General features: G+C 48.6%; 1 protein-coding gene and 1 long non-coding RNA gene across 3 annotated transcripts; both read left to right on the plus strand.

The window, feature by feature from the left end:
- Positions 1-4,708, plus strand: LOC309838754. 2 transcript variants are annotated; one of them, XR_014298383.1, is made up of 2 exons: positions 1-112; positions 2,149-4,708. It is a non-coding gene; the product is annotated as an uncharacterized lncRNA (long non-coding RNA). The 2 variants fall into 2 exon arrangements; XR_014298384.1 differs by having other exon boundaries at positions 48-163.
- Positions 4,709-6,242: 1,534 nt separating this feature from the next.
- On the plus strand, positions 6,243-8,129 carry TLCD2 (TLC domain containing 2; the record flags this gene model as incomplete). Its single annotated transcript, XM_082678925.1, has 4 exons — positions 6,243-6,515; positions 6,740-6,822; positions 7,041-7,123; positions 7,677-8,129. The coding sequence occupies exons 1-4, from the start codon at positions 6,340-6,342 to the stop codon at positions 8,127-8,129; spliced, it is 795 nt and encodes a 264-aa protein (XP_082535051.1). The 5' UTR covers positions 6,243-6,339.
- Positions 8,130-22,663: the final 14,534 nt, after the last annotated feature.

Genomic DNA, 22,663 nt, shown 5'->3' on the forward strand with positions numbered 1-22,663 from the left:
CAGACTGTAGCCGGTGTGTGCTGGGCGCTGGGAAGAGACAGCGTCGCCGGCCGTGGGGATCGGACGCACTGATTTGCTCCCCTACCCTCAGCACCCCCCCACCCAGCACCAGGTGGGTGTGAGATGGGGTCCCGGCCGCACAGGAGGGAACCATGCTAACGGGGTAATGGGGGAAAGTAGGGTCCTGACGGCCACACCCTGCCCTTCCGGGGGAGGGGAGAGGGGGCGGCGGAGGCTCGGGCGCTCCGGGGGAGAGGGGCCTGGACTGGCTGGAGTAGTGTGTCAGGAGGTTTAAAGAAGGAGTCCGGGACAGTAGTCGTGCGGAGGGTTTTGCTGAGTAGCTGGGAAAAAGACGAGGGGCCGGAGGGCTGGGGGCGGCTAACCTCGGCGCCCTCTGGTCGAGGATACGGGAGCCGGCCTCCCAGCTTGGGGAGGATTTGGACTGGGCGGGTAGCGGGGAGGTGCTTTGCCTCTACCGGCACTCATTGGGTCAGGGCCAGTTGAGCGCCCTGGCAGGGAAGGGGTCTCTGGGCGGGCCGGCCCCTCCTCTCGTTCCCTCCAGGGGATGTTATGTAAGGGGGGAGGGGAGAGGAGTAGGGGGCGGCGGTGCGGGGGGGGCCTTATGCAACCCAAAGGTTAGGGTTTCACCGCGGGTTGGTGGGGGGAGAAGGCAGGAGGAGAGCCTGGAAACTCTAACCCGCCCCTCCCCAGCCTAACTGGCCGTCTTGGGCCGAGAGAAGGTCACCTCTGCACCTCCCCCAGCCTGTCCGGTTGTGGGGCCCCTAGCCCAGGCCTGGCCCTGACCGCCTGGGAAGCCGGCTGGCTGGGTGGGGCGCCTGGGTTAGTCATCACTGGGCTCCCTCTCTCCCCACCTCTCGGCCAACTCTTGGCCCCTCCCCGTGGCCTCTGGCTAGGCTATTGCCCCCACCTCCCTTCGGCCGTAGTTCCAGCCTCCAACTCATTTGGCCTGTCATCCTGGCTGTCAGACTGGGCTAGGAGCTGTCAGGGTGCCAAAGGGCTGATGGAGCAGCTGGTCAGAGGGTCAGTGCCCTGGGCCCACCCCGCCCTGCAGCCAAGGGCACCTGCTTGGCACAGACTCTCAGCAGCAGCTGAGTCCTATGGGCTGAACAGAGCCTGCTCAGACAGAGAGGAGTGGGAAGGAGTTGGACTGGTCACCTGGGAGAAGGAAGATACCACAAAGTTCATGCCTCCCAAGAGGGTTTTGTAATTTGAAAACCTCCCACCCTAATCTTTCTTACCCTCGGAGTATAGAAATCTCAAGGCAGGACCGCCTTGGCTCCTTAAACTGGCATGGGCCATGCCCTCGGACTAAGTGTCAGCACAGACCCACCCTCCCGAGCTCACAGCCCTCAAGCCTGCCACACCCCCAGCCCCCTCCCTGGGCCATGCTGCAGGGCCCGGCTTTTCCTGCTGATTCATGCGTTGGAACTGTGGGGGCGGGGCTTGGAACTTGGAACAAAGTTCAGACATGGAGGGGACGGCAGACAGCCTGGAATTCATACCAGATGTACCCGGAATGTGCAAGCGGAATGCCTGGCATTTAAGAGTCCTGGGGAAGCTGCCCAACCACCCTGCCCTACCTCCCTCCCCTCCAGCCTCTGGTCCCCTGTCCTCTCCTCACAGTCCCAGGAGCCTCTGCTGACCTTCTTCCAAACTCTAGACCTCCTCCCTTCCTCACTCTTCCCCAGATGTAAGCCCCCCAAAACTCTTCTTCCAGCTGAATTCCCTGGGACCAAGTCAGTTGGGCTGATCCCTGAACTCGCATTTCTGGATCTGAGGTACAACTTCTCACCTAATACCTGGGTGACTGGTGAGGTGTGTCCAGGCTCCCAAGTCCTGCCCTCTCAGTGCTGAGGAGGCTGGGGGCCCCTGTGGGTAGCTGGGGCAAGAGGGGGTGGTGGTGAGAGCAGATATGGGTTTCTACAGCCTTCAGTTCTGGAAAGAGGAGCAAGGAAATAGGTTTAGAGCTGCCTCTTGTCTCTCACTGAGGAGCTCAGGTCAGAGCCAAGAACCCTTCATTAGAAGGTTGACCATCTTCTGGGGCTGCACTTTGATGGCCAGGGCAACAGTGTCCCTGTGACATGGCCCTGCTCAGATCTTCCCCATTTTTCCTTCCTTTCCCTTTAGGCACCTGTACCTCCCACATCCTCACCTGGCTGAGCCGCAGTAGTTCTTCAGTGGCAAGCTTTATGTCCTGACCCAGCTAAAGCTGCCAGTTGAAGAACTGTTGCCCTCTGCCCCTGGCTTCGAGGAGGAGGAGGAAGAAGAGAAGGAGCTGCCTTCCCCTCATCTGGAAGGTGACAGAACTGGGTCTGGGAAGGTCTGAACAGCGAGCGTGATGATACCTTTGGGAAAGGGAACCCTATTCAGCTGGAGAACCTTCACCCAGATTGAGCCAGCAGGAGAGAAAATTTCAGATTAGAGACCTTGGCTGAATTGGGGAATAGATGGCTCTGACTACACCCAAGGTTAGTTGGTCTCTGTGTGACAATGGGAAGAAGTGGAGCAAAGAAAACCCTGCCTACCCCTTTACCTAGATGTCTTTCCTGACCCTCCTTCCTTCCTCGTCCCCCCTTCTTTCCTACTGGCCTTTCCAAGTTTAAAAGTAAGTTTCCTCTTCAGGGAAAAGGTCATACTGAGACTCCCATCTGAGTAGTCATCCCCCTGCTCTTAATTTTTCCCCGTATTTCCTTAGTCTGGCCCAGACTCTAGATTCAGGGATACTTACCTCTATGTGAGACCCTTAGACCTCCTGTCTCCTCTTCTCCACCTGTGAGGTGGGGAAATCACACAGTTGAGCATGCGTGAGGGAATCAGAAGCCCACTTGTGTGGACTCAGAGCCTGGGCTCTTCACAGTGGGTGGGAACAAAACAGCTTTTCACATAAGCTGTTGCCCTTCCCCCATCCCTGACCAGAACCCCAGGAGCTGGGGGTGGAGGTTGGAGGGAGGGACTAGGGTTAGACCAATGCAAGGGGCTGCTGGGAAATCAGTCTCTGCATTGACTTCCCACCAATCAAAGGTGTCCCAGGCTTCCCCTGCCTCCCAAAGCAGGGCTGCAGCCCCTGATGGGTTCCAGCTGCCACTGCTCTCTTTCCGCACTCACTTTTCCAGGATAGTGTGTGAGATTTAGCTCAGGCCTGTGCACGCTGGAAATTCTCCCCTCCAGCAACCAGAAGAGATAGGTTATGGGATGTAATCCCTTTAGGGGCATCAGGCAGAGTAAACGTGCCACCCCCAGCTCCTGATCTAATGTCACTCTAAGGCTCAGGCTCTGGTGTGGTTCAGCCTTGGCCCAGTCTCCCTGTCTGAAGGTGACCAAGTTCAGGGCTTACAGGAAGCTGTTTGTTCCGTTTGGGGGCAGAAGTTGTGCAGGGAGCTGCGTCCTATTCTCCATTTATGAGAAACAGATTTAGGGCAGAGTAGATCACCGAACCCACCCTTCTGCAGCCTAAGCTGGATGTGTATGGGACGGCGGTAGAGGGGGGTGGGTAGACTGAGTCCACTCATAGGCTGCCACAAGGGTCGCTCTGTCCCTAGACATTGCTTCCATCCTTTCTTCCCCTCCTCGCTTCACTGGCCACAGTGTCTCCCTCCAGCCTTGGGTATGTGGCTCTGCCATCCTCACCCATCATGGAGCAGAAATGAGGAAGAGCAGCCTGGGAACACAGAGGCAGGCAGAAGACTAGTGAAGGACCAGGCCTGGAGAGCACAGGGCCCTGTCTGGACATCTGCTGAGGGGGGCCCATAGAGGCCAGGAGAGCCCCAGGAGGAGGGAGAACGGCCAGCCTCCATCGAGGACAAGCTTCCAGCCATCTACTTCATTCTCCGTTGCTCTCCAGTCGTTGTGCCTCCCTCAGAGATGTGGGACCATGTTAAAGCGTCCTTGGCTTCATCCTGCTGCTTCCACCTCTCCCCACCATGTAATTTAGCTGTGAAAGGACATATGCAGAAAATTCTTAAAAGAAATTCAAATGGATTTGAATGTGTGGGAAAAAATGTGTGCTTCATTAGTAATTAAAGAGAGGCAAATATAGCTGAAAGCATTTTTCCTGTAGCAAACTATAACAGAAAAAAAATAAGACCCAGTTATTGGCAAAGGAGTACTAAAATAACACTCTCTACATTGCATATGGGCGTACAAATTGGTACAGCCTTACTGATGTCAGTTTGGTAATATGTATCAAACATCCTAAAAGTTTCCATGGCCTTTGACCTAGTCGTTCTACATTTGGGAATTTATCCTAAGGAAATAATTAAAGATTAGTTTAAACGATGTTCATCCCAGCACTGCAGTAGAGAAAAATGAGAAGCAACTATCTTAGTTTAAACGATGTTCATCCCAGCACTGCAGTAGAGAAAAATGAGAAGCAACTATCTGGTTGGGAATTGATTCCTTTTCTGCTATAATTGAAATTTGCAAGAGGGGGTTGCTTAAGTAAATTATTGTATATCCATCCGGATGGTGGGGTGGAGTGCTGCGCAGCCATTAAAAGTCACATAGAAGAACATTTGACTGGAAAGAAAAATGCTCCTTGAACATTCAAAAGGTTATAAAAATGGTGTATATTATGTGATCTCAATTTTGTTTTTATACATAAAACAGTCTGAAAAAGACTGACGACATACTCCAAATTGTTAATAATAGTAGTTACCTTTGAATGATGGAATAAAATAGTTGTAATTTTTCTGTTTGGTTTTCTGTAGTTGCCAAATTTTCTACATTAATTGTGTATGACTTCCGTATAATAAAATTTAAAAGAATTAGTATAGGGCTTCCCTGGTGGCGCAGTGGTTGAGAGTCCGCCTGCCGACGCGGGGGACACGGGTTTGTGCCCCGGTCCAGGAAGATCCCACATGCCGCGGAGCGGCTGGGCCCGTGAGCCATGGCCGCTGAGCCTGCGCGTCCGGAGCCTGTGCTCCGCAACGGGAGAGGCCACAACAGTGAGAGGCCCGCGTACCGCAAAAATAAATAAATAAATAAAAAAGAATCAGTGTAATTTTTAAAACTTTTGGAGAGGTGGGTGTGGAAGAAATGAAGGGATGCCCCCAGCCCCATTCGTTTAATGGGGTTTTGGTGGAGGAGGAGGGTTGTGAGAACGTTTGGGGGAGCACCTATTCGTTTATGAATTTTATTCTTTGGGAGTGGCTGGAATCCACCCTCTCCTGTACAGGGAACAGCTCTCTGAATTGGTGACAGCCATCTAAAGAGGTGTGGAGTGGAGTAAGACAGAAGGAAAACAAGTAAAAACCTGTCAGTCTTCGGGAGAGGGAAATCTCCCCGGCCCCAAGGCCGAAAGTTTCTAGAATCCTAACAGTCCTGTCTCTAAAAGCAAGATTGGTCTTTGTTTTTCTCTTTGATTCTGCCCCAATCTTGAGGTGACCCTGTGTGACCTCTCCTTGCGTCCTCAGATTGGAAGAGATACTCACTTTCCCCCTAACAGGTACCAAGCCCTGGGGGAGGGGTGCTTTTCAAGGCTATAGGGCTGAGTGGTTCCTTTTTGCCTCCCCTTCCTAATAATAAGGCTCCTCTGGAGGGCCCCCAAAAGAGCTTAGGGGAGGAGCCCCGGTGGGTCGCTTCTGCAAAATGGGAGCTGTTGTTCCCTATGAGAGGTACTATGTAAGGGCGCAGGACACCTGGAGTTACGGTACGGGGTTGCTGGGATGTGTTAAAGGTCTGGAAACCTCGTAAGTGGTGGCTCTAAGGAAGTGAGCTGCCCCCTTCCCCACAACTGAGACCGGGGTGGGGCGCGGGGCAGACTGGTGGCGAGGCGTAAGCACGTGGGAGTGGGTTTGCTCTGGCCTCTAACTTCAGGGCTGCGTGGGTGGGGTGGGTCGGAAGAGCAGCAGGTGAAAGGTTAGAGAGGGGAAAGGAGGGGAAAGTTAATGGGGCTGGGCCTCTGGGAGTGTCAGGTGAGATTAGTCACCCATTTCTGGATTTGCGAGGACTTCGGGACACATGGGGCTTGGGAAGACCCCTATCGACATCCCGGAAAGCCTCCCTGAGCTCCGTTTCAGGGTTTGGTCCCGGGAAGCCCCCTACCAGACATCCCCCGCTGGGGCGGGACACGATCGGTTGCTGTGGCTCCAGGGGCGGTGGCCCACGGCTGCTCCAATCACCACCCAGCCGGGGGTTGGGGGCGTGGACGAGCCCTGGAAAAGTTAAGGCGGAATCCGTAGGCGGGGCGGGCGGGGGAGTCCAGGGGTGCAGCCTTGCCGAGAAACTGGTTCGCAGTCCCCGCAGGGGGCGTTGGATGTGTCGGGACTGAGAGCTCAGGAGCCCAAGGGACGGATCCGGACCTAGCCAGCCCGCCAGGCCATGGCGCCCTCTGGGCTCCTCGTGATCGGCGCCTCCTTCGCCGCCTTCCGGGGGCTGCACTGGGGGCTGCAGCTTCTGCCCACGCCGGGATCTGCTGCCCAGGACCGTTGGAAGTGGCGGAACATCTGTGTCTCCCTGGTTCACAGCCTGCTTACGGGGGCCGGGGCGCTACTCGGGTGCGGGGCTTAGGGGTTTGGGAGGCACCGTGGTGAGGGTGAGAGAGAGGGGTGGAAGGCTGAGATTAGAAGACCCGGCGGCACCTTTAGAATCAATGTGAGGCCTCGAGAGTCTGAGACTGGGGTGGGGATGTAGATGGGTGGGCGGTGTGGATACGTCCACGGCGGGAGAATAAGATCTGGGTCTGCACAGACGCTGACCATGGCTCCCCCATCTCCTCCAGGCTGTCGCTCTACCCTCAGATGGCCGCCGACCCGATTCATGGCCACCCGCCCTGGGCCCTGGTGCTGGTGGCTATATCTGTGGGTGAGTCTGCAGGGAAGGCTGAACCGGTTTGGGGTGGGGGACAACCTTCCAACGGTGGGGTCTCCTTCCCTGGCCCGGCCCGCGATGGGGTTAAATGTTTCTGGCGGCTTTACTGAGAGAAACTCAAGAGCTGGGAAAAGGAGGGAGTGGAGATTCCTCTCCAGACAGTACGCTGGCTTGGAGGAAGCCTAACACCACCCTCCCCTCCTTGCCCCCAGGTTATTTCCTAGCCGATGGAGCTGACATGCTGTGGAACCAGACGTTGGGCCAGGCCTGGGAACTTCTTTGTCACCATTTGGTGGTGAGACTTGGGGAGAGGCAAGACAGGAAAGGAGGGATGCCTAGCCTGGGGTCCCCAATCTCTCACCAATTTTCTGTCCTATGACTTCCCAGAGAGTCTGAGCCCTGCTGGTGCTTGATCCTCCCAACCTTAGGCTGAATTGGGGGGGAGGGGATTGACTGCTGGCCACTGCTGGGAGTCTGAGCACTGTCTGCGGAGATTGTATTCCCACAGGTGTGGGAAACGTTGACTATGGAGCTTTTCTGAGGAGAGGGAGCCCCAGTATAGGGCGTGGGGATGGGTGTGAAAGCACAGGAATGCAAATGAAGGGGGTGGGGTTCCGTGCAGATGCTACAGCTCCAGGGGAGACAGCCTAGGCGCCAAACCTGCTTCAATTCTATGGAAGGGTTGTTTCAAGCCCATGCAGGCCCCTACCATAAGGGTAAGCATAAGGTAGGGTTTCGGGGAGGGGTGCCACAAAATGCTTGGGAGCCCCTGTCAAGGACTGGGATATTGGAACATGATGGGTGGTAGGTCATGGAAGGTCCTCTGACCTCTGACCTTGGCTCCCCAGGTAGTGAGCTGCCTCAGCACCGCCATTCTCTCTGGCCACTATGTGGGCTTCTCTGTGGTGTCTCTGCTCCTGGAGCTGAACTCCACCTGCCTGCACCTACGGAAGCTGCTGCTGCTTTCTCGCCAGGCTCCATCCCTGGCCTTCAGTGTGACTAGCTGGGCCACCCTGGCTACCCTGGCCCTCTTCCGCCTGGTTCCGCTGGGATGGATGAGTCTGTGGCTGATCCGGCAACACCACCAGATACCTATTGCTCTGGTCATCCTTGGTGGAACTGGACTGGTCACTGTGGGTGCTACGAGCATCACACTGGGTGTCCGCATTTTGGTCAGTGATGTCCTGCGGTCTCGGCCCCGCCCACCCATCCCTGAGCACAAGGAAACCAAGGGCACCAGGACTTGTTGCGATGGTGAGCCTGTCACCAGGGATGATTCTACTCTCAACCTGAAAGACTGAAGAGAAGCCTCAGGCTCCTCCTCTGCCAGTCCTGGGGGAGGTAGAACCAGGACAAGGAGATGGTGGTCTTCAATGCACTGTCCCCCAGGGGTAAGGCCTGGACTGGGTTTTCAGTATCTCAGTTCCTCTTCCAGCTAACTCCTGCATTCCTAGGATCTGAGAAGAAATGCTAATAATATTCATGGATGGGTGGGAACCTGAGCTATTGTTCACTGAATCCCATCATCAGTTGACCGCCCTTTCCAGCAGACTAACTCCAGAGGTATAGCCTGTGTTACCAATAAAGGGTGGCAGGATGCGTGAAGCTGGATGAAAGTGCCAATGGGAACAGAGACCCTTCGCTTTAGCACAGGAACGGATGAGGAAAGATGAAGTCCTACTAGGATCAGAGAGAGATCTAGTACCAAAGGGGTGGGGTTGGAGAGAAGAGAGACCTCACCTATGACCAAATTATGGCAGAGAGAGGAGGGCACAACAGGTGAACAGGTGCTATGCGTAGCCAGTAGGGATGGACGTAACGGTTGCCAAGAGACAGAAGAAATTGGACCACAACAACTGCTGGTGATATTTCTGGTTCTCAAAGTCACACTATTCTGTTTGTACTTCACCCTAGTCCTACTGTGTCCAGCATGTTCCTTTTGCTTTTTTTTAGTGTCTTCTGACCTTTTCAAAGAAAATGCAGATTCTTAGAGGAATGAGCACGGGGCTAGGTCTGTCTTCTCAGGACTGTACCGAAGTCCAGAGCCATAGCAGGAACTCAACCACCCGTTCTGGGTGCCCAGAGTAGGGTCTTCCCAGGGCCAGGCTTTCATGGAAGAACGAGGGCAGAGGCAGAAGCAGATGAGGTACGGCTTCCGCTTGGCTGCAGAGGAATTAAGGAATATCTGACTCTCTTCTGGGATTCATTTGCAAGCTCCCCTTTCTCCCCTGCTACTTCTACTGCATTTTTTTCTGTTGCACAAGACCCCTCCCTTCTTCAGGCAGAACATCCAGGTTATGGGAAGTGTAAGCAGATTAAAGTTGCTATTCTACTAAACAATGGACCGAAATAGATAACCCTTAATTATCCACAGAAAAGATACATGAGCAAAAGCCAGAGACAGGAAGATGAACGCATAAAGTGGAGCTTGAGAGAGACAAAGGGAATGAAAGAAACAGACATGTACTGATTGAAGGACAGATAGAAAAAGATTTGCTACAGAGACGAAGAGAGACGGAGGGCAAGACAGAATCCTTGGCAGAAATAGAGAAAGTCTGTTATAGATGCAGAGAAGAACGAAAATCATAGAATTGGTTAAATGGTCATAAACAAAGAGGACAAGCAAAATGGAAATAAAGGCTGACAGGAAGGGATCCCAAAGGTGGAAGGTACAGATAGTCTAGACAGTGAAACAGGGAGAGTGAGTGACAAGGAGGAACCACCAGATTCCCAGGAGACAGAGGTAATAGTGGCTGGTAGATTAGCAGAGGGAGACGAGAGAGAGGTGGAAATAGAGATGAGGGGGATGAGTCAGGGGAGCTGAGAAGCAGAAGAACAGAAGGTGGAGGAGGCAGTCAATGGAAAGATTCATTGACAGAAAAAGCAGGCAATATGTTGAGTTGGAGACGGGCAGAAAGACAAAGGACAAACAGCTACAGTGCACAACCCAGAGACAGGGGTTGACAGGAACTGAGAGGCAGAGACTGGTAGGACGATGAGAAGTAAGAATCGGGGATGTGAAATGACAGAAGAATAAGCAAAGGAACTGAAGAGAAGCACAGAAAACGGGGGTGGGGGAGGGCAGAATGGTGAAATTAACATCCAGAGGAAGGACCGAGGAAAAGGAGGGAGCACAGAGATGGAGAGAGGAAAAACCATCGTATAGATGGGATAAAAGAGAGAGAGCGACTGTGAGATATCCCCATCAGAGAGTCATTAAAACCAAAGCACAAAGGGGGAAAATGATGAACAGAGACTGAGGAGAAACTGCGACAGTTGGAAGTAAACGCAGGCAGAAAACGAGCAGAGGGTTTGAATGTAATCAGACCAAAACCAGAGATGCAAAGGTGTGGAAGTTAAGGTAGAGAAACAAAGCAGAATTCTGTCAGAGTTTGTCCTTAACAGAAGTAGTATCTTCAAACCTCAATTTGCTATTTTAACCAAATGCCTTGATTAATGAAAACATTGTTTTCAGCTTTCAAAGAAAAAGAAATGTGACAAACCCATGGGAGGAATCTCTTCCCTATGTGTTCGTGTCAATATTGATTCATTCCCAGCCCTACACCTTTTCTTTTGCCACTGCCATGAATTCATGGTCCAAGTGAGTTCCCTTCTTGGGGGACTCAAGGGTGCCCAAGAACTTGACCATTAGGGAAATATGGCTATTTCTATGGGTAAACTAGTAAAACCCATACAGGAAGGGATTAGCTAGCTGTGCAGGTAGGACATAAGTGGACACTTGAAGAATTTGGGATCACACACAAATTTCCATCATGGAGACCCAGTGAAACTTCAGGAAGGCAGGACTAGGATCGTGATTAAAATTTAGTGGACATCTCATCAACTGGACCAGCTATAGATGGTGGACCAGATAGAGATGAGATGATGGGAATCAAAGACCAATACTGGGAGCCTGGAAAAGAGAAGCTCAAAATTGCAGAGGTTGGCAGATGCTGTATTTGGTACAATGAGTTGGGTCACCACGGTGGTGCTGTCAGACCTCACCATGGCCCAGTGAAGTGGTCCTCAAGACTGATTCCATCCATGCCTACTGAGCTACTGGCTAATGAATTCTGTCTTCTGGCACAGGGGAGGGGCTTTCCTGGATGGGAAACGTTGATATTTTATGGTCTCAGAACACTATCCTGATCAAAAATTAATAAATTGCTATACAAATAATAGCATCGGTCTTTTGTGAGTATGGTTACTTTGAGTCACTTTTCTTGGCTCCAGTGGTATCCTAGTTTATAATGCATGCTGGATCATGGAAGATCCAGCATTTGCTGTGAGAAGATCTCTTGGCACTAACTCTTTGACCTACAGAGCCCTAAAGTGGGAACTTTCCTCGTGGCACAGTGGTTAAGAATCTGCCTGCCAATGCAGGAGACAGGGGTTCGAGCCCCGGTCCGGGAAGATCACACATGCCGCAGAGCAACTAAGCCTGTGCACCACAACTACTGACCCTGCACTCTAGAGCCCATGAGCCACAACTACTGAGCCCACACGCCACAGCTACTGAAGCCCGTGCGCCTAGAGCCCGAGCTCTGGAACAAAGAGAAGCCACCGCAGTGAGAAGCCCGCGCATCACAACAAAGAGTGGCCCCCGCTCGCCGCAACTAGAGAGAAAGGCTGCACGCAGCAACGAAGACCCAATGCAGCAATAAATAAATAAATGTATTTTTAAAAAAGCTCTAAAGTGTTCTAAGATCCTCTACTATGAAAAAACAAATCAAATGTATTCAGTAGAATGGATTTAGAGCAAGAGAATGGATTCAGACAATTGAGAGTGATTCTCAAATGCCAAGAGTTGAACCCAAAAGAGGCTTTTAGCTAAATTTATCTTGAGTTGACAAGAAAATTAGGGAATTCCCTGGCAGTCCAGTGGTTAGGACTCTGCACTTTCCATGCCGAGGGCGAGGGCTGGATCCCTGGTCAGGGAACTAAGATTCTCGCAAGCCATGCGGTGTGGCCAGAAAAAAAAGTTTTTTCTTTTCTAAAGAGAAATCTCCACAACCGAATTGTCAAAGCATTGTTGAACATCAAACCTGTGTTTGTGCGGCTGAAGATTAGGAGCCCTCACTCTACAGGAGATTCCACAAGGAAAGTTATTCTTTAAAGAACTGTTCCTTCATGGAAGTAAAGTATTTGTTTAGAATCTTTAACTTAAAGTCATAGCATCCTAGGCTGAACATGTGTTGTGCTCCTACCTCATGAGGTACCTTTGGATACCTTCTCTCATTTAATCCCACACAATAGAGACGCATCCTATTTTTCAGATGAGGAAACCAAGGTAATTTCCTCAGGATTACCTAGCTAGTTAGTGACCAGGGTCTGGACTTAAGCCCATATGTATGTTTATTTTCTGATATCACCTGTGTCCAACATCTGCTATTTTTACCTGCCTAGCTCCTCTATCACTCCCCCTTCAAAGGGCATGTGACTCAGGCGTAGCCAATCAGAACACCATATCCTCTTTCCCTGAGATGAGCTCATGATTTAAACAAAGCTATGAGTCTCAGCACCTTGCTGTCTGCTACAACTTTTGGCTGAGATGCACTGTGTGCTAACATTGCTAAGCCAGTAGGCTGATGTAAGACAGCTTCCCTGAGCATGAAGCCAAGACAGAAAAAAAGAATTCAAATATGGAGAGAGATTTCTAGCATCATTTAAATATCTGGATCAAACTCTGCCTGAAGCAAGAACTTCCCCTGGACCATTCAGTTACACAACTCAAACAACTCCCAGATTTGGACTTCCGTGGTGGTGCAGTGGTTAAGAATCCGCCTGCCAATGCAGAGGACACGGGTTCGAGCCCTGGTCCGGGAAGATCCCACATTCCGCGGAGCAACTAAGCCCGTGTGCCACAACTGAGCTCTAGCCTGCGCTCTGGAGCCCAAGAGCCACAACTACTGAAGCCCGTGCGCCTAGAGCCCGTGCTCCACAACAAGAGAAGCCCACGCACTGCAACGAAGAGTAGCTCCCACTCGCCACAACTAGAGAAAAGCCCGCACGCAGCAACAAAGACCCAACGCAGCCAAAAATAAATAAATAAATAAATAACTCCCAGATTTGCTTGACTATGAGTTAATGTTTTTCGCTTGGAACAGTGAGTCTTTATTAATACATCACCTTCAAGATTATCTTACCTTCATTTTTTTAAATCTTTTTTTTTGGTGGGGGTTGTGCTGTTTGGCTTCTGGTATCTTAGTTCCCTGACCAGCAATCGAACCCAGGCACCAGCAGTGAAAGCGCCGAGTCCTAACCACTGGACCGCCACGGAATTCCCTTACAGAAAATTAAAGCCTAGAAAAGTTGTGACTTATCCAGGTACACCCAGCTAGTTTGTGGCACAGCCAGAAGTAGAATCCAGGGATCCTTATACACTATTTTGCCCCTTTCTTTATAGGAAGGCTGAGGAATGGAGAAACTTCAAGGTAGAAAGTTGACAACTGAAGATCAATCAAATCAGATAAATTGCGTCTGAGGTGGTGTTTATAAGTCAGGATGCTTCTTCGGTTGGAAAGCCAGACTTGTATTCACCAAGTATCGTATCGATTTCTGCACTTTTCAGGAACGCGGTAACCGTGCAGGGCAGAGGTCCGTTTCGGCATTCCCCTGCAGACGTGAACAGTGTTAACTCAGTGTTGAGAGCTCATTTGTTCCCTGCCTCTAACCAGGAGGGGGACAAAACTTCCCTGGCCACACCTTCCACAGGAAGTAGACAAGGAAGTGATTCTCAGACTGAGTGAGCTCTTTCAACTGAGATAAGAATGTAGTGGAAATGATGGGCCCTGCAGGGGTTCTTCCCCACCTACCACCACCCAAACCCCCCAAAAACAGGCTCTGGGGTAGTAACTGACATTCCAGGGATGGTAGATGATTCCTTTGGGCTAAACTACGCCCGCTCACTCTGGCCTGACTGCCTGTGCCTTCGGAAGGATTCCTTCACCTCCTTGAACTTCACCGGTTGGCACTGCTAATCCCAAAGGCTGAGAGACTGGCGCAGAGGCTCTCTCTGTCCCGGATCCCAGGTCAGGGCCCTGCTAGAGGACAGAGAAGCCCAGGAACAGGGATGCCACAAATTACTGCTGCTGCACTGGCCCAGGGCAGCACTGCCAGTCAGCCCTAATCTCCCTCTCCTCCGCAGCTTGCTCCTGCCCTTCCTTCCCTAACCCCGGCTCTTCCTAGAATCCAAATATTTCCACCCTGGCAGCAAGCAAGGGTAGGGGACTGGGGAGATGGAGGAAATGCGGGGGGAGCCTAGCCTAGGGCAGCTGCAGCAGCATTTCCTTGACATATATTGAATTTTAAAAATTCATGTGAACTTTGCATTCTGCTTCAAAATCTTTTCCTATCTATCTCTTTTAATATAAAATAACATTTGAGATAACTTAAAAGTATAATATTTGAATTTTTTTTTTTAATTTTACAAAATGTCAAGTGAAACTGTCAGTTTTACGATCCAGGAAGATGCGCCATTGTATTTTGTGGCTCTAACTATTACGGGCACACTCCACTTTATTTCTCTTCTCAACAAGTATTTATGAACATCCTACTATGTGCTCGAACAGAGGAAATATAATAATGAGTAAACAAGTCAGGGACCAGGCTACAGGGAGCCTGCAATGAGGATTTCGTTCAAGTGGAAAGCTGGAAAAATTGGAGTTATCCAAAGGAGGGAAACCAGAGGTAAGGGATGTAGAAATGGGTCAGCCAATGACCCACAGACTAAGAATGATCCGACAACCTGGAGAGGAGGAGATTGTTGCATCCTGACATCCAAGGGATGTCCAGCATATTTCCTCCCAGACCTGCACCTTTTCCTGTATGCTCCTGGTCTGTGCACAGCACTGCCCTTAACTCACTGTATAAAACAGGAACTTAAGAATCATCCTCGGGCTTCCCTGGTGGTGCAGTGGTTGAGAGTCCGCCTGCCAATGCAGAGGACATGGGTTCGTGCCCCGGTCCGGGAGGATCCCACATGCCGTGGAGCGGCTGGGCCCGTGAGCCATGGCCGCTGAGCCTGTACGTCCGGAGCCTGCGCTCCGCAACGGGAGAGGCCCGCATACCACAAAAAAAAAAAAGAAAAAAAAGAATCATCCTCAAGCCATGGCACTGTACCTCCCCCACCCCCCAACAAGTCCAATTAATCACCAAGTTCAGAATGGCTTTCACATTCATTCATTTCTTTCCATTTTTTTATCCCACCCTGGTTGGAGTCACCATCATCTCTACCCTGGGTGACATGATGATAGCCTCATGACTATTTTCCACTTAGTGGTCAGTCTGTGATTTTTTTTTAAAATAAATTTATTTATTTTTGGCTGCGTTGGGTCTTCGTTGCTGCGCGCGGGCTTCCTCTAGTTGCGGCGAGCGGGGGCCACTCTTCGTTGTGGTGCGCGGGCTTCTCATTGTGGTGGCTTCTCTTGTTGCAGAGCACTGGCTCTAGATGCGCGGGCTCCAGTAGCTGTGGCACGCAGGCTCAGTAGTTGTAGCTTGCAGGCTCTAGAGCACAGGCTCAGTTGTTGTGGCACACGGGCTTAGTTGCTCCACGACATGTGGGATCTTTCCGGACCAGGGCTCGAACCCGTGTCCCCTGCACTGGCAGGTGGATTCTTAACCACTGCGCCACCAGGGAAGCCCCTGTGATTGTTAAAATACAAATTGGATCATGTCATTCCCCTGCTTAATACCATCCAGTGGCTCCTCCTTTATTAGGTAGGGGCATAATTCATGATATGACCTGTAGGCTTCTTCATGGTCTCCTCTTGTCTACCCTCCAGATTCATTTCATGGTAATTTCCGTTTCACTCCTTTTTTTTTTTTTCTTTTTTTTGTGCTACACCACGTGGCTTGCAGGATCTTAGTTCCCCGACCAGGGTTTGAACCCCGGCCACGGCAGTGAAAGCGCTGAGTCCTAACCACAGGACTGCCAGGGAATTCCCTGTTTCACTCTTTGTGTGACTTTATTCAGTTTATAAAATATGCCATGGGGGCTTCCCTGGTGGTGCAGTGGTTAAGTATCCGCCTGCCAATGCAGGAGACACAGGTTCGAGCCCTGGTCTGGGAAGATCCCACATGCCGCGGAGCAACTAAGCCCGTGTGCCACAAATACTGAGACTGTGCTCTAGAGCCCGTGAGCCACAACTACTGAGCCCGTGTACCACAACAACTGAAGCCCGCGCGCCTAAAGCCTGTGCTCTGCACGCAACAAGAGAAGCCACTGCAATGAGAAGCCCGCGCACCACAACGAAGAGTAGCCCCCGCTCACCGCAACTAGAGAAAGCCCGCGCACAGCAACGAAGACCCAATGCAGCCTAAATAAATAAATAAATAAATAAATAAAATAAAGTATGCCATGCTCCTTTCTTTCTCAGGACCTTGCACAGACAACGCCCAATGCCTGGTAGGCTGCCCATTCTCCCCCGTTTCCATCTTCCTGGCTCCCCTCCTCCTATTCCACCCCCTTTATCTTATACATTCTCAGTGCTCATTTCCAACATTTCTTTTCCTAAAGACATTTCCATGACCCTCCCCCTACAATTAGGTCAAATCTTTCTGTCTTTTCATTGGAAGTATTTATTACGAGTTTAATTGAAGGACCAATTATGAGCACTTGAGGAGAGCCTCTAACATGAAATATGTAGAATATGAAAAATGGGAAGACACAGAGAAAGCAAAGATTATTCATGGAGAACAAAACTTCAGTAAAACTCATTTTCCTCAGAGAGATAAGGGAATATATCATAAACATGAAATAATATACTACCAAAATTTAAAAAAGAATTCAGACAGAACTAAACAGAGTATATGAAATTTAAAAGTGTGATATTGGAAATGAAAAATTCATGGAAGAGTTGGAAGATAAAGTTGAGAAAATCTCCCAGAAAGAAGATATTAGGGACAAAAATGAGACAAGCATGGTACCAGTCCAAGAAACCCAACATCAAAATAATGGGAGTCCCAGAAAGAGAAAACTGAGGGAAAAAAAAGAAAAAAGAGGACTTCCCTGGTGGCGCAGTGGTGAAGAATCTGCCTGCCAATGCAGGGGACATGGGTTCGAGCCCTGGTCTGGGAAGATCCCACATGCCTTGGAGCAACTAAGCCCGTGCACCACAACTACTGAGCCTGCGCTCTAGAGCCCGCGAGCCACAACTACTGAGCCCACATGCCACAGCTGCTGAAGCCCACGCGCATAGAGCCCGTGCTTCACAGCAAGAGAAGCCACCACAATGAGAAGCCCGCGCACCACAACGAAGAGTAGCCCCTGCTCGCCACAACTAGAGAAAGCCGGCGCACAGCAACGAAGACCCAACACAGCCAAAAATAAATAAATTTATAAATAAATAAAGTTTTTTCCTGAAGATGGAAATTCCTTCTTAAAAATAAAATAAAAAAGAAATCATCAGTGAAATCATGAAAGAAAATTTTCAAAACCAAAGCACACAAGTTGCCATATTGATGGATCCATGGAATTCCCAGAACAGTGAAAGAAAGTAGATTCACATCAAGCAACAACAGAATTAAATTTCAGAACATTGAGATTAATGCTTCAGAGGGGAGGGAAAAGTTATGTATAAACACCAGGAATCAAAATGACATCGAACTTCTAAACATCACACCAGAAGCTAAAAGGCAATGGAGCAATTTCACCAAAAATTGGAAAGAAAATTATTTAAAACTAGAGTTTGGTACCCAGCCAAACCATCAATCAAATATGAGGGCAGAATAAAGGTATTTTCAGACATGCAAAGTCCAAAAAACTTTATCTTCCATGTACCCTTCTCAGAAAACTGCTAGAAAATACACTCCATCAAAATGAGGGAGACAATCAAGAAAAAGGAAGAGGGAACCCTCTTGTACTGTTGGTGGGAAGTAAATTGATACAGTCACTATGGAGAACAGTATGGAGGTTCCTTAAAAAACTAAAAATAGAACTACCATATGAGCCAGTAATCCCACTACTGGGCATATACCCTGAGAAAACCATAATTCAAAAAGAGACATGTACCACAATGTTCATTGCAGCACTATTTACAATAGCCAGGACATGGAAGCAACCTAAGTGTCCATCGACAGACGAATGGATAATGAAGACGTGGCACATATGTACAATGGAATATTACTCAGCCATAAAAAGAAACGAAAATGAGTTATTTGTAGTGAGGTGAATGGACTTAGAGTCTGTCATACAGAATGAAGTAAGTCAGAAAGAGGAAAACAAATACCATATGCTAAAACATATATATGGAATCTAAAAAAAAAATGGTTCTGAAGAACCTAGGGGTAGGACAGGAATAAAGACGCAGACGTAGAGAATGGACTTGAGCACACAGGGGGGCAGGGAAGGGTAAACTGGGATGAAATGAGAGAGTAGCATTGATATATATAAGCTACCAAATGTAAAATAGATATGTAGTGGGAAGCAGCCGCATAGCACAGGGAGATCAGCTTGATGTTTTATGACAACCTAGAGGGGTGGGATAGGGAGGGTTAGAGGGAGGTGCAAGAGGGAGGGTATATGGGGATATATGTATACATATAGCTGAATCACTTTGTTGTACAGCAGAAACTAACACAACATTGTAAAGCAATCATACTCCAATAAAGATGTAAAAAAAAGAAAAAGGAAAACCCAGATATAGAAAACAGGAGATCCAACACAGAAGAGAAAAACTTCACAGTTCGATTGGTGAAGGGGGATCCTAGGAAGAGAGCTGTACAAACGGCAGAGAGGGAAACTGATATATACTACAGCAGGTCACAAAGCTCTGGGAAAGACTTTTTTTAAGGGGGGAGGTGAAATTGATAGACTACTTTATATGTCTGAACATTTTAAAAGAGATTTAAAAACTAATGAAGAGCCAGAGGAGAAGTTGGCAGAGTCCATAGAAAACTAAGCAAATGCAGCTATTAACAATGGGCAAAACAAACAGTTGCATAGGAAAATAAATGTAATCATAGCTTACTACTTGAATAAGCTGCAAACCCGTGGGTACCACCTGTGTAGACAGGCATAATAAAGTTTTTCACATGATTGTTTTTTCTTTTTTTACATTTTAACTTCATGTAAATTACTGAGGACAGATAGAAGGCAGTGGGGGTGAGTGCACTTGACAGACGGGTGGGAGAGATAATAATTTAAGGGGGAGTGGGGACTTCCCGGTGGGTCCAGTGGTTAAGACTGTGCGCTCCCAGTGCAGGGGGCCCAGGTTCGAACCCTGGTCAGGGAACTAAGATTCTGCAGGCCACAACTAAGACCCGGAGCAGCCAAATAAATAAATAAATAAATAAAAATTTTTTTAAAAACTTAGGGGGAAGGGTGAGTGGAGGTGCAGGTTTCCTCCCTGTAGCCTGGATCCTTAGCAAGGGGTAGGGCTGTATCTGAAGACCTGGGAAATAAATGATCATCTCAGAGGCTGGGCACGCACTCCAATACTGTGTCCTTCACAGAAAGCTGGGGAGGGTACACTAGGTCATGGCTTTTAGAGCCAGACTACTTGGATTTAAATCCCAGATTTTCCACTTATTAACTATGTGGTCTTAGGCAAGTTACTTGACTTCTCTGTGCCCCAGTACCCTCACCTATATAATGGAATGACAATAATAGGATTATCATGAGAAGTAAATGAATTAATGTTAATGTGCTTAGAAAAGTGCCTGGGGGGCTTCCCTGGTGGCGCAGTGTTTAAGAATCTGCATGCCAATACAGGGGACATGGGTTCGAGCCCTGGTCTGGGAAGATTCCACATGCCGTGGAGCAACTAAGCCTGTGCACCACAACTACTGAGCCTGCGTTCTAGAGCCCGTGAGCCACAACTACTGAGCCCGCGTGCCATAACTACTGAAGCCCACGTGCCTAGAGCCCGTGCTCCACAACAAGAGAAGCCATTGTAATGAGAAGCCCGCACCACAAGGAAGAGTAGCCCCCACGCGCCGCAACTAGAGAAAGCCGCACGCAGCAACGAAGACCCAATGCAGCCAAAAATAAATTAATTAAAAAAAATTTTTTTAAAAGGCATGCCAGGGTTTCCCTGGTGGCGCAGTGGTTGAGAGTCCGCCTGCCGATGCAGGGGACACGGGTTCGTGCCCCGGTCCGGGAGGATCCCACATGCTGCAGAGCGGCTGGGCCCGTGAGCCATGGCCGCTGAGCCTGCGCGTCTGGAGCCTGTGCTCCGCAACGGGAGAGGCCACAACAGTGAGAGGCCCGCGTACCGCAAAAAAAAAAAAAAAAAAAAAAAAGCATGCCAGTGGTGTGATTCAGGGAGTCAGACTTGGGCTATTTCCATCCAAAGGAACTTGGGCAGGGGCTGCTGACAAAAGTACTGGGGAGAGACATTACTGAGTTCAACCCTTAGGTAGTCACTGCTGGGGACAGAGAGCAGAGGAAAACATTTCCTATCAAGGTTGCCTAGGAAGGTGGGTAGCAGGGTAGTGGGTGAGAGGCACTTAGGTCCCACTGATTGGCTGAACCCCACTGACCTTCAGCAAAGCCACCACAGTGAGAAGCATGTGTACCACAATGAAGAGTATCCCCCACTCACCACAACTAGAGAAAGCCCACGTGCAGCAATGAAGACACAACACAGCCCCCCCCCCAAAAAAAAAAAAAAAGAATCCGCCTGCCAGTGCAGGGGACACATGTTCAATCCCTGGTCCGGGAAGATCCCGCATGCTGCGGAGCAACTAAGCCCATGCACCACAACTACTGAGCCGGCGTGCCACAACTACCGAAGACCACATGCCTAGAGCCTGAGTTCCACAACAAGAGAAGCTACCACAATAAGAAGCCCACGTACCGCAAGGAAGTGTAGCCCCTGCTTGCGGCAACTAGAGAACGCCCACGTGAAGCAACGAAGACCCAAGGCAGCCAAAAATAAATATATTAATTAATTAATTAATTAAAAAAAACACTGTAAATCAACTATAATTCAGTAAAAAAATAAAAATAAACATAAAAAGCATTTAAAAAATAGTGCCTAATAGAGTAAATGCTATATAAGGGCTAGCTATATAAGGGCTAGCATACACAATTATGTAAATATTGAGTATTAGTCTCACCAAAAGAGCAATGTAATCATATTGAGAGGGTGGGGTAGTGGAAGGGTGTACATGTGTATGAGAGGCCAAGGGGAGAGTTGGACTTCCACCATTTTTTTTTTTTTTTTTGGTCTTGCCACGCCGCTTGCGGGATCTTAGTTCCCCAACCAAGGATCGAACCTGCTTCCCCTGCATTAGAAGGAGGTTTCTTAACCACCCGACCACCAGGGAAGTCCCTACTCAAACTTTCTGAGTCTGGGTTTCTCATAAGTAAAATGAGGATAATAATACCTATTTTGTAAGGTTGTTTTGAGGGTTAAATTAGCTGATTTATTTATTAACTTTTTATTTTGAAATACCTTTTAGGCTCACATGGAAGTTGCAAAAATAGCACAGAGTGCATAAAGATAAACATATAGATCGATGGGATATAATTGAGAGTCCAGAAACAAACAAATGGTCAGCTGATTTTTGACAGAGAGGAAAGAGTGCCTTTTTAACAAATGGTGCTGGGACAACTGAATATCCACATGCAAAAGAATGAATTTGGACCCCTATCTCACACCACACACAAAAATGAACTCAAAGGGAATCATAGACCTACAGGTAAGAACTAAAACTATAAAACTCTTAGAAGAAAACATAGGATTACATCTTTGTGACTTGGGTTAGGCAATGATTTCTAAGATTTGACACTGAAATCACAAGCAATAGAAGAGAAGATTTGATGAGTTAGACTTTATACAAATTAAAAACTTTTTTGCTTCGAAGAATACCATCCAGAAAGTGAAAAGATAATTCAAAAAACAGGAGAAAAATTTTGCATATCATATATATGACATGGAACTTGTATCTAAAATATGTAAATACAACTCAATATTTAAATAGGCAAAGGATCTGAAAAGACATTTATACAAAGAAAATATATATGTGTTACAACAGGGATGAACCTCAAAAACATGCTAAGTAAAGGAAGCCAGTCACAAAGTGACAAGAGTCACTATTCTATGATACCCTTTATATGAAATACCCAGATCAAGCAAATCTGTAGAGACACAAAGTAGATTAGTAGTTGCCTAGGGCTGAGGAGTAGGAGGTGGGAGGAAGTGGGGAGTGAGTGCTAAGGAGTACAAGGTTTCTTTTGGGAATGATGAGAATGTTCTGGAACTAGGTAGAGATAATTGCACAATTCTGTAAATATACTAAAAAACATTGGATTGTATACTTTAAACAGGTGAACTTTATGGAATGCAAATTATTTCTCAATAATGCTGTTTAGAAAATAGTACAGAGAGTTCCTGGGTACTCTTCACACACTTGAGAACTTCTTACATAACGATAGTAGGACAATCAAAACTAGGAAATTGACATTAGTACAATACTATTAATGAAAACAAACATTAGAATTTTACCAGGTTCTAGAATAATGCCTGGCACATAGCGGACCTTATACAAGTGGTAAGGACTTCACTACAGTGACGATGATGAACATCATAAAGATGATGCTGCACTTTCTATTGCAGCCAGGTTGATTGGCTGCCTGTTTTCCTAACATGCCATGCTTGTTTCTCTTTCTAAACTCTAACCCTAGTAGTTACCACCACCTGGGATTCCTTTTTCCTTCCTCTTTCTCTACCTCCTCAAATCCTTCATATCCCCCACCTCCATCACATCTTTAATAATGCTCCTCTCTCTTCTTTGAACTATATGAACCTCCACACCAGTCGGTATTTGCCTGGACTCTCCTTTGCATACTTCTCCTTTTCTCTTTTGAGTCCCAAATTCCCAACTAGAT

The sequence above is a fragment of the Grampus griseus genome, assembly GCF_964374135.1.
Source record: "Grampus griseus genome assembly, chromosome: 20".
Taxonomy (NCBI): Eukaryota; Metazoa; Chordata; class Mammalia; order Artiodactyla; family Delphinidae; genus Grampus; species Grampus griseus.